The sequence below is a fragment of the Euphorbia lathyris genome, chromosome 4 (assembly GCF_963576675.1).
Source record: "Euphorbia lathyris chromosome 4, ddEupLath1.1, whole genome shotgun sequence".
Taxonomy (NCBI): domain Eukaryota; kingdom Viridiplantae; phylum Streptophyta; class Magnoliopsida; order Malpighiales; family Euphorbiaceae; genus Euphorbia; species Euphorbia lathyris.
The window spans coordinates 14,545,311-14,557,417 of record NC_088913.1 but is presented as its reverse complement, the minus strand read 5'-3'; the positions used below and the strand labels follow the sequence as shown (position 1 = coordinate 14,557,417).

Genomic DNA, 12,107 nt, shown 5'->3' with positions numbered 1-12,107 from the left:
TATGTTCTAACGTATGTTTTAAAAAATATATTTTCTTATATAACATAAATTACAAAAATATAAAGGAATAAAATAAATAAAAAATTAGAGCATATTCTTGGATTTTTTTCTATTAGTAATTCATTATTATATGCATTTTTTTTATTAATAATTCATATTATGCAAATTTATTTTTTTTCTATTAATAATTCATTATTTTGCATATTTAATCGATATTAATAAGTGCATGCGTCAAATATTAAACAATAGAAGCTGTTTTTATTAAAACCCCTAACCAAAAAACAATAGAAGCTAAAAGGTACTGGTATATTAAATAGCGCGTGACAATATACACAAGGAAAGCAAATGGCTTAGTGGTAAGTAATGTGAAGTGCAATTGAGGGGTGCCAGGTTCAAATCTCTTATGCAGCAACAATTTTTTTAAATTCTCTACTCAAAACTACGTAGTTTTGAGTGGTTCTCACCGCCATGGAGGTTTGAACTTTGGACCATTTGTTTACACTCCTTATTACTTACCACTAAGCTAATTACTTTTCTTATGTGTTATGTCGCGCGCTGATTAATATACCAATGCACTTCTAGCTTTTATTGTTTAATATTTGACGCATGCACTTATTAATATCGATTAAATGTGCATTATAATGAATTATTAATAGAAAAAAAAGAAACGTGCATAATAATTAATTATTAATAGAAAAAAATCCAAGAACATGCTCTAATTTCTTATTTATTTAATTCCTCCATATTTTTGTAATTTATGTTTTAAAATGTTAAGGACGATGTTCTAAATATTGTTTAATATTTGACGCATGCACTTATTAATATCGATTAAATGTGCATTATAATGAATTATTAATAGAAAAAAAAGAAACGTGCATAATAATTAATTATTAATAAAAAAAAATCCAAGAACATGCTCTAATTTCTTATTTATTTAATTCCTCCATATTTTTGTAATTTATATTTTAAAATGTTAAGGACGATGTTCTAAATATTGTTTAATATTTGACGCATCCACTTATTAATATCGATTAAATATGCATAATAATGAATTATTAATAGAAAAAAAAAGAAATATGCATAATAATGAATTATTAATAGAAAAAAAATACAATAACATGCTCTAATTTTTTATTTAATTCCTCTATATTTTTGTAATTTATGTTATATAAGAAAATATACGTTATGTTTTTTCGAACATGAGTTATAAATTATATTATAGAACAAACATGAACTATAAAGTTTAGAACGTACGATATATTTTTTAGAACATACGTCATGTTTTTTTAGAACATGTGTTATGTTTTTTCGAACACGAGTTATAAATTATATTATAGAACAAATGAAAAAACGATCCAGATATCTACTGATTTTTTTTAAAACATTATACTTAATTTTTGGAACATAAACTATAAACTTTAGAACATGTGTTATGTTTTTTAGAACATGTGTTACGTTTTTTCGAACATGAGTTATAAATTATATTATAGAACAAATGAAAAAATGATCGAGATATTTACTGATTTTTTTAAACATTATACTTAATTTGGAGAACATAAATTATAAAGTTTAGAATTATGTAACATTACTTAGAACATCGTCCTTAACATTTAAAAACATAAATTACAAAAAAATATAGAGGAATTAAATAAATAAAAAATTGAAGCATGTTTTTGGATTTTTTTGTTCTATTAATAATTCGTTATTATGCACATTTTTTTTTATTAATAATTTATTATTATGCACATTTAATCGATATTCAATAAGTGCATATGTCTAATATTAAACAATAGAAGCTACATGGATAATGGTATATTAATCAGCGCGCTCCATAATAGATAAGGAAAACAATTGTTGTTTAAAAAAACAGTAAATATATGGACTATTTTTGCATTTGTTCTATAATATAATTTATAACTCATATTCTAAATAACATAACGTATGTTCTAAAGTTTATAGTTTGTGCTCCAAAAATTAAGTACAATGTTCTAAAAAAATCAGTAGATATCTGGATTGTTTTTTCATTTGTTCCAAAAATATAATTTATAACTCATGTTCGAAAAAACATAACACATGTTCTAAAAAACATAACGTATGTTCTAAAGTTTGTAGTTTGTGTTCCAAAAATTAAGTATAATGTTCTAAAAAAATCAGTAGATATTTGGATCGTTTTTTCATTTTTTCGTCAAATATAATTTATAACTCATGTTCGAAAAAACATAAAACATGTTCTAAAAAACATAACGTATGTTCTAAAAAATATGTCGTACGTTCTAAACTTCATAGTTCGCGTTTTAAAAGTTAAAATATATGTTGTTTCAAAAAAAAAGTTAAATTATATGTTATACGTATGTTTAAAAAAATATATTTTCTTATATAACATAAATTACAAAATATAAAGGAATTAAATAAATAAGAAATTGAAGCATGTTCTTGAATTTTTTCTATTAATAATTCATTATTATGCACATTTTTTTTCTATTAATAATTCATTATTATGCACATTTCTTTTTTTTATTAATAATTCATTATTATGCATATTTATTCAATATTAATAAGTGCATGCGTCAAATATTAAACAATGAAAGCTACAGTGCGATGGTATATTAATCAGCGCGGCACATATTACATAAGAAAAGTAATTGGTTCAGCGGTAAGTAATTTGAAGTGTAAACAAATGGTTCAAGGTTAAACCCCCATGGCGGTAGCGTTTTTTGTTTAATTTTTAGACTCAAAACTACGTAGTTTTAGTGGTTCTCACCTAAGAAAGTGTCCTCACCTAAGAGGAGGTTCTCACTTGATCCCTCCCTATAGATGTAAATCCTAATTGGTTTCCTAATTGGATTAGAATTTCTGTTTTTCCTAATTCTATTCCTATTTCTCCAGCACTAAATTTCACTCGCAATTCCAACCTTTTAATGCAAGCACAATTCCAACTAATGTTAATGGCCATGAGCAATTTTAACTCAACATCAATTCTAAACTTACAATTCCAACTAATGTTAATGGCCATGAGCAATTTTAACTCAACATCAATTCTAAACTTTTAATGCAAGGCTAATCTCTGTTTCTCCAAAATACCCCTAACGTTGACAGTAGTGAGCAATTTTACTCCTAACATGGTAAAATTTTATCCTTAACATTGGCAGTCAAGAGTAATTTTATCTCTAACATTAGCAAGTTGGATCAATTTCAAACATTATTATAACATAGATATTTTATCGCTTATTCTGCACCAATTACATACCAGTGCGTTAAAAAAAAAATTCATATTATTTGCGATTTAATAATCGAATTGGAGATTAATATTTTAAATTTTTATATCCAACTCATACAATATATAGTATATTTTTAATTTTTTTTTTAAAATTCATGTCTAATCATATGTTTATGATCTATTACTAATGAGTGATAAAAATGACTCACATGTGAAGTGTAGATGACAAGATTCATGACCGAGAAGACAATTTGATAAATTATTTCTCAAATTAACCAAACTTGACAATGTTAGAGTCAAAAATTGCTCTTGGCTGCCAACTTTAGAGGTAAAATTCCAGGTAATGGGTTTTCTTACTTTTCTTCTAATTGTTTATTTCTAGTAATAGTATTTTTTAAGGCAAAAATACCCCTAACGTTTTGGGTCATGAGCAATTTTATTTCTAACGTCTAAAATGGTGCAATTTTATCTCTAAAGTTGGAAGCCAAGAGCAATATTATCTCTAACGTTGATAAATTGGGTCAATTTGAGAAAACATTAATCAAATTGTCTTCTCGGACATGAATCTTGTCATCTACACTTCACACGTGCATCATTTTATCATTAACAAATCACAAATATATGTTCGAATGTGAAAAAAAATAAAAAAATATATATTGTCTTTTGTACGAATTAGACAAAAAAAATCAAAAAAATCGAAAAATTCATCAAATTTATAAATATTAGTCTTCAATTCTATTATTAAATTACGAAAAACATAAAATCTTTTTTAGAACGAATTGATATGCAATTGGGGTAAAATAAAGAACAAAAATGAATATGTTTTATAATAGTGTCTGAAATTGACTCAGTTTATCAAAGTTGGGTGCAAAATTGCTCTTGACTATAAATGTTAAGGGTAAAATTGAACAATTTTATATATTAGGAGTAAAATTGCTCCTGGCTCAAAATATTAGGGGTATTTTTTAATCTATTTTCTTTTTAAATAAGGTTAGAAAGAAGAATGTAAACTCTTATTCTCTTTTTTTTAATTAAAAATAAAATTAGTTAAAAACTGGTCTAAGGTGAAAAAACCTACTAACATTTACAGCCAGGAGTAAATTTATCCCTAACATCTAAAATAATGCAATTTTACACCTAATGTTGGCGGTCAATAGCAATTTCACTCTAAATATTAGCAAGTTGGGTCAATTTGAAACATTGTTATAAAACACAAATATTTTACTCTTTATTCGGCACCAATTGCATATTAGTTTGTTTTAAAAAAAATAGTTCATATTTTCTTTGATTTAATAATAAAATTGGAGATTAATGTTTATAAATTTGGTGAATTACATTTTGAAGTAAACAAGTATGTGGCAGATTTGATCTTCAATTTCGGAGAGACCATATAAATGCTTACGAACACAAAATCAAGCAAAGTAAAAAGCTAAATTTAACTTCAGGAAGTCAAGAACAAATGTTTAGAAGGGATCGAAGACTAAATAAACTTTAAGTGGTCTAAAACGGGCTTGGAAAATTAGTGGACAGATTATACTAAAAACTGGAAACAAAATATCTAAAAAGATTTGATGTGCAAAAATTAGATTGTAAATGAAGTTTCTAAACACAGATTTATTAACATTATGAATTTGTTTAAAGTTTAATTTACTGTGATATATATATATATATATATAAATTTATTCAAAAACTTATTGTCACAAGAAGTTTAAACATTATACTGTTATCTTTTGTTATTATGACACGTGTTATTGTCCTTGGAATGAGTTTGTTTTGCTATTTTATTTGTTTTCTTTTCCTGCTCCTGTAATATAATATGTTTGGGTGTATATTGGACATCTTCATCTTCTTCCTTTCTATCATTATATTATTCTGTATTGAATGTTACCTCGATTTTACTCAATACCATATATATAACCTTGATGTCTGAGCCCAATTTTAGGAGACTTTACACAAATTGAAAATGAATAGTATGTAGCATATAAAAGAAAACATAACATTTTTAACAAAGCAATGCCCCTAAACTCTTCGGTAGCCAAACAGTAAAATACATGTAACTGAATCCCAGAAAACAGTTTTCTGAATTCGAAGATGAAACCAGTTTTGAGTATAATGAAGTGTTCATCAATCTCGTACAGAATTTTGGAAAGACAACAGTTGAATAACAGTCAAATTAGTATATTCAAATTTTTGGTAACATGAAGCTAAACATGATCTTATTTGGAAACGATAAGCTTAAATTTATACAATTTCGTACGATTATGACCAAATCTATAGCTTTAGAAGTGACCATATTTAGCATTTGGAATAACGTATATAAATAGTTTCAAGATTTTCCAGGTACAAAATAACTTAATTTCAGTCCCAACATCAATCAAATGATATAATCAAAACTCTCGCTAACAGAAACCAACACATCAAATGGAGACATACATTTTTGTGAATTGGCAAAGCATATACATTTTTTTAATACTTTACTCTAATAATTATATAAATTTTACTCATTTCATTTCCATGTGATGAAGTGTATTTTTTAAAATTTGAATTATGACTTTTACAGTTATATCAAATATAAGGCTTAATAGGCACCCAACCCCCTAAACTTGTAACTTTTTTTCACCTGACCCCTCAACTTAGGGGAAAACCTCTCAACCCCCTCAACTCTCCTAAAACATCACATATAACCCCTTACACCCCTATGTTCGGTTAAAATATTGACCCGTGCAGAAAACGTGCTTGACTATTGACCACACCAATGTCATTTGTCACTTTTTTTATTAAAATTTTCCATTCTGGCATAAGAATTCTGATCGAAATCCATCTCTTGTAGTTGCTCGCCGAGCATAAATGGGCTTGCTTGGCATAAGAATTCTGATCGAAATCCATCTCTGGTAGTTGCTCGCCGAGCAGGGATCTCAATGGAAAATTTTAATAAAAAAAGTGACACGTGACATTGGTGTGGTCAACAGTCAAGCACGTTTTCTGCACGGGTCAATATTTTGACCGAACATAGGGGTGTAGGGGGTTGTATGTGATGTTTTTGGAGAGTTGAGGGGGTTGGGAGGTTGTCCCCTAAGTTGAGGGGGCTAGGTGAAAAAAGTTACAAATTTAGGGGGTTGGATGCCTATTAAGCCCAAATATAACAAAACTACTTTCAAATTGTTTAAAAACAAATTTTGAATACAAATAACATAAATAACGCTTCAACCAAATTTTATGATCAATAATAGCTTAATATGCAATTATAATTAAGTAATCAATTTGTCAAATTGAAATATAGAACTTAATTACCAATGATTGACATTTTAAACATAACAAACAATTAAATTTCTAAATGATCTTATCAGCTCAGCACTAAGCTTAGGTGCATGTCAACTACACAAGTGTATATTAAGGGTGTTTGTTTAGCTTTTCGGAAAAACGTTAAACATTTTACTTTAAACCACAACAACTTTTAGCTTTTTTTAATAGAAACAATAGAGTTTTGAAGTTTTTCATGAACATTTATTTGTATTTAATAATTACAATATATCCTTCTTATTTTCACAAAAAAAAAACTTTTGTTCTTCGATGTTATTTTTATATCTATAATAATATTGTGGAAAGAACAAGGTTTTACACCATTCAATAAATTTTATTTTTAATTTCTATTTAATTATTTTTATTAATTTGTATACCATAATTTTTAATTTTATAATTTATTTATTGATTAATTTAAAACACGTGTCTATTAGAAATTTTACATACTAATATCAATAGTTAATCATAATTTTACATTTCATAAAAAAAATCATAATTTTACCAAACAATAATAATTAATTGACTAATAACAAATAGCTAACAACTAACTGCTATAAAAAAAAAGGCTATTAGCAAGCAGCTCCACCAGACGAACCAGCAAAGTTAAAAAAAAATGTTGGTGGTTTGTCCAATTTACAAATAGGAATATACATTTTAAAAGTTTGTAAATAAAAATATGTAATTTTTTTAAGGAAACGTGTTTTGTCGATATGTAAAAATAACTTTTTAAAGATAAAATTGTTGAAATAAATTAAACTTAATATTTTGAAATAAAAAAATAATAAAAATGCATCATGTAGGAAGTGGACCAAGTGGAGATAATGGAAAATCACGAAAATAAGGAGAAATGATGAAGTAAATAATTGAATTCAAAAGTCAAAAAAATAAATGTGAACGTAGAGATAAGTATGTAGAGTAGAATGTGGTGGATAATTCTAGATTTTATGGTAATGGGTTAATTTTATATCCTTATATAAGTATGCAACTTTTGTAACGTAACAAGGGAAGTTGACAAAAAAAAAAAAATATTGTGTAAGAGGTGTAAGAAAGTGTAAGAGATTAATTAAGAGAAAGTTCTTGTGTTTTGTGTCATTTGTTATTTTATTCCGAAAAACAATTTTAACCTTCCTAAAATTAGAATTCAAGTCCTTTCCAAATATCATTTTTTAGTCTGTTTATTTTAACAAAAATTGTTTTTGGTTTTAATCAAAACTTAATAATATAATTTGAAATTCTTATTTTGCAAATAAAACATATCATAAATCTGTATCTGCTAACTTTTAAACTAGGTCTTTGTTTGCAACACATATATTTTTTTTTAACTTTTCCCATATATATAATCCTAACGGTTAATACATTTTTAGCCCTTATATTTGTCCAAAAAAAATCAACTATCCCGTATACTGTTAAAATATCATATTTACTCCTTGAACTAATTTAAATCAACCTATTAACCTCCTAAAATACATATGATGGGGTAAGGATAGACTTTGGAAAAGTTAAAATGTGTTCACTTTAAACAATTTTAGGAGAGCATAAATCAATTAAAGAAAGTTTAGAAGGGTAATAGATACATTTGAGATATTCAATAGATTACTTTAAAGAGGATATTTTGGGAGAAGTAGTTGAAGCTAAAAATGTATTAAGCCAAATCATAAATAACAATAATTTACATTTCCAAAATACAACAAATAATCGAATTAAATTACATCTAATTTATCCCTAATCTTAATCACTTCTAGCATGAAAAAGATAATCCAAATTAGCTATCAAACTCTTCCACAATTGTAAAGCTAAAGACTAAAATCAAATCATAAGTTGGATTGATAAATAGTCTAATAATCTGCAGTCCATAATTATTATTGGCTTAACCCCCCTCAATTTGATTAAAAAAAACAGATTGAGCTGTTTGAATTTATATTGTTTGAATTTATAAAATGTGTTGTTAGCCTCCTACATTTAATTAAATTGATATAATTTACTCCACCTCCCCTCACACATATCATATCAATAAAGGATTTGGATGAATTCATATATATATATATGTATATTATTATAAAAAAATTTGAGAAACCTATATGGCAGTGTAACCAAATTCACAAAGCGAATAGAACACTTTAAATAAATTCAAGTGGTCAACTATACGTAGTTCTTTCTCGAACATTAGAAAATGATACTTGAGCCTTCTCCTTTTGGCCTGGGCTTAAAACTCTTAAGTAGAAGTATTCATGATAATATATATTTTGTTATGATAAACACTTCCTTCAAGTATATATGGAGAAGGGTTTCAAACAAGACGTCTAAGGAACGCCATTAATAACTATGTTAGAAAGTGTTACTTTAATAAATAGTGAAGCTTGCAAACAAATAAAGAAGAAAAGAAGGACACTTCATTCTTTAATTCAATGGCAGGTCCATTCCAATTCGCACTCCCCATGTTCATACAACAAAGGGATGCTCCAAAATATAATAGAATAACCAAAAATATTCATAACAATTCAAGCATTAAGTAGCATAACTTTAAGCAATTTTGATTCTATCCGAGTTTATTTGACGTTGGAAGCAGTGGAAAAATATTATCAAGCTGGCAAATTTTCCCTTATTTCGAGGTTCCTGGAATGTATCACCTGAGCTTCCAAGCAAGGGACAAATCTCAGCTTGATCAACATTATACATAGACTATGAGATAAATGTTTTCAAGTAATAGACCAGGAGGAAAGACCAACATTTTAGATAGATCCGTGAGCAAATAATGCTTTAATCCAAATTAAAATTGGACTTACCGTGCTAGTTTTTGCTATTTCGACACAAATTTAAATTGACATTTAACTTTGATCACATTTTGAATTGTATTTTTGTGGCAAAATGGATTCTAAAGTTGACATTCAGAATTAAGTTAGCAAAAATACACAAACTCCTAAGTTCATATCTACAATAGCAAAATATAGCTACAACTACAACTACATAGTTGATATCTTGTTTGTAGTTGACAAAATGATTATAAATAGTTTAGCAGATGTTAACTTCAGAGCAACATTTACCTCTGCTGAAGTCTATCTCATAAGGAAGCTATTCAAAATGAAACTTCAGAATCAGTCTCCAGTTGCCTATTTTCTTTAACTATATAAATACCTTTCTTCTCTTTGTGCAACTTCAGCTCTCCGCACCTGCTAATAGGAATGAATGAAGCTTAATTCTATAAATTAACATTTCTAATGCCACAAATAATCATATGCTCAGATGATATTCATAATCTTAACCATAAATTAACTAACAAATAATCATCAAGACTAAAGTCTTCATAGTCCATTTTCATCACCACCACAACATCCATTTTCATCTCCAACAACATTCATTTTCAACATATACTCAAGTATCATAAACATTTTCAACATAAACTCTACTATGAATCATTAGCAGCAACAAATAGAAAATTTTTGTAAAGCATTGAGATCAAGCCACGCATTAAGTACCTTGAATTGACATTAAGAACAGCCAGATTATGCCCTGATAAAACATGTTTGAGTGAAACAAAGGTTGGAATATGAGGAATTGCTTCCACTTTTGATTCCATTCCACGGACCTTCAAATATCTGAATCCTAAGTTGTTTGGCTTAAGATATATAAAAGCATGTTTATGAGAATTAAACATCAATAAGGCCCCATTGTTCAAGTACTTTATGGGTTGATATGAGCCCCGGGGCCATCTTGCTTCACCATACATGATAATAGAGAGCATTTTAGACCAAGTCTTTTCTCCACCAAGATCCTTCATTGCCCAAACGTTTATATGCTCACAGTCGAAAGCCTCTGTTATACAGATTGCGCCCCCTAATACTCCCATGCTCCCTCTCCAAACTATATTATATGTCTTCCATGGTGGTGCTCTAATTGACTCAAAGCATTCCTTGTCAATGTCAAAACAAATAACAGAACACTGTTTAGGAGAAATCCAATAAACACACCCATTAAAATAAGTAGGGAACAATTTCCATACTGACTCGGGAAAAAAGCGAAGGTCTTTCCATGTTTCTGTACCAAGAACATGTACTTCAGCCACCATAACTTTTTCATTTTCAGTCCTACGCGTAAACGTTCTTATCACCTTATATTGCTTAGTCACAGGACTAAAACCAAAACCACATTCAACAGGCATGTTAAGATCCTTAACCGTCCTAACCTCTGGAAGATTAATAAACTCACCTGTAACCGGATTGCAAACTATAACAGGGTCATTATCAGATGGATTGGACAAACAAAGCAAGCCGTTACATGAATTAACTATCTTATACTTGTGATTCTTCATATTCAACTTCAAGCAATTCTCACTCCCTACCGCTTCTTTATCTATCATTTCGATGTTGCGCAGTGGGAGTTTCAATTTTGAGTCAAGTTTAATCTTAATACATGAGCTACCATAAGACGTGTCAAGCTTATCCTCAAACTCATCTTGGTTTGGCTGCACAAGATAAAGCATTCTTGACAGTATTGTAAAACCTGAGGTTCGAAGTAGAGGATATACCTCAGATTGATGGAAATGGAGCTTTGCAAACTCAGGGTCTGAAATTAGATCATACAATGTTTTGCATACACATTTGCATACAAAAATCCTCTTTATAGTGAGCCTAAGTAGAATATTTACCAGAACGGTATTTGGCAGATCAGAAAATGAAGGACCTGAATAATTAATTTGTATGTGAATTTGGCTAAGTTTCCCCGCTTCATTCCTTTTTCTCTTTGCTGTGGAATTCCTTCTTCTTTTCATAATACTGAGACAGTGGAAATGAGTATATGAGCAAACTGAAATTAAATTTCCATTTTATCCATATATTCTGAAAGTAAATGAATTCATCTGATGATTTAGCGATTGATTTCTACAATTTTTCTGGTCCAGCCATTCATAGTCGATTTAAGAGATTCAAACCTAAAATCTGATGAAGCAAGTGTTTAATCTTATCTAAATTCTATGATTTAGTAACACAATGAATGAAAAATCAGGAAAATAACATAGAAAATCTGGAAGCATAGCAATTACAGAAAATGGAAGTGAGAGAGAAGCTAAGTATTACCCGAAGGAAAATTGATAGCCTGGAAAAAGAGAAACGATGAACTGATTGGGAGATTGACTGGCGTGAGAGTACATAACACAATTGCAATTGGCGGGATTTTTTTTTTCTTTTTTAAGTAATGGGCGGGAACTTAATTTATGGAGGGAAATGCATTTTTGGGTTCGGAATATAACATCAAGTATAACGATATTGGGAATTGCTTTTCACCACTCCTTATTTACCATGTACCGCCTCCAAATGACCCTTTTGCCCTTTTCCTTATATTTGGAAAATTAAGTTCAAACTTCCATTCTAACTCCCAAACACTAACTTCACACCCAAACAATAACCCGAACTAATTATGAGTGGACGTGGAGGAAGAGGAAAAGGACTGATTATCCCTTCGGTAAAGTTTAATTTTCTGCCATTTTGTAAATTTTTATTTATTTTTTTATTTTTTCGTTTTCTATCCTCGAGGAGTTAAAAAGTGCCAGGCAAAAAATTTCGAGGTGCTAATTCAGTATATTCATCAAAATTTCTTA

At 28.5% G+C, this 12,107-nt stretch overlaps 1 protein-coding gene across 1 annotated transcript; it reads right to left on the bottom strand.

Moving 5' to 3' along the window:
* Positions 1-9,359: 9,359 nt before the first annotated feature.
* LOC136227413 (putative F-box protein At3g16210) lies at positions 9,360-11,705 on the bottom strand. The gene is made up of 3 exons (XM_066016063.1): positions 11,587-11,705; positions 9,991-11,286; positions 9,360-9,684 (listed from the first exon to the last, which is right to left on the bottom strand). The coding sequence occupies exons 1-3, from the start codon at positions 11,658-11,660 to the stop codon at positions 9,591-9,593; spliced, it is 1,464 nt and encodes a 487-aa protein (XP_065872135.1). The 5' UTR covers positions 11,661-11,705; the 3' UTR covers positions 9,360-9,590.
* Between the last annotated feature and the right edge of the window lie 402 nt (positions 11,706-12,107).

What these genes read in the sequence shown, in the direction of transcription:
- LOC136227413 (XM_066016063.1), bottom strand. Translation starts at nt 11,660, where the DNA reads ATGTACTCTCACGCCAGTCAATCTCCCAATCAGTTCATCGTTTCTCTT. An exon ending in GGCTATCAATTTTCCTTCGG is followed by an intron (nt 11,287 to 11,586) that starts GTAATACTTAGC and finishes CCACTGTCTCAG; the next exon opens with TATTATGAAAAGAAGAAGGA. An exon ending in GTTCTTAATGTCAATTCAAG is followed by an intron (nt 9,685 to 9,990) that starts GTACTTAATGCG and finishes TCCTATTAGCAG; the next exon opens with GTGCGGAGAGCTGAAGTTGC.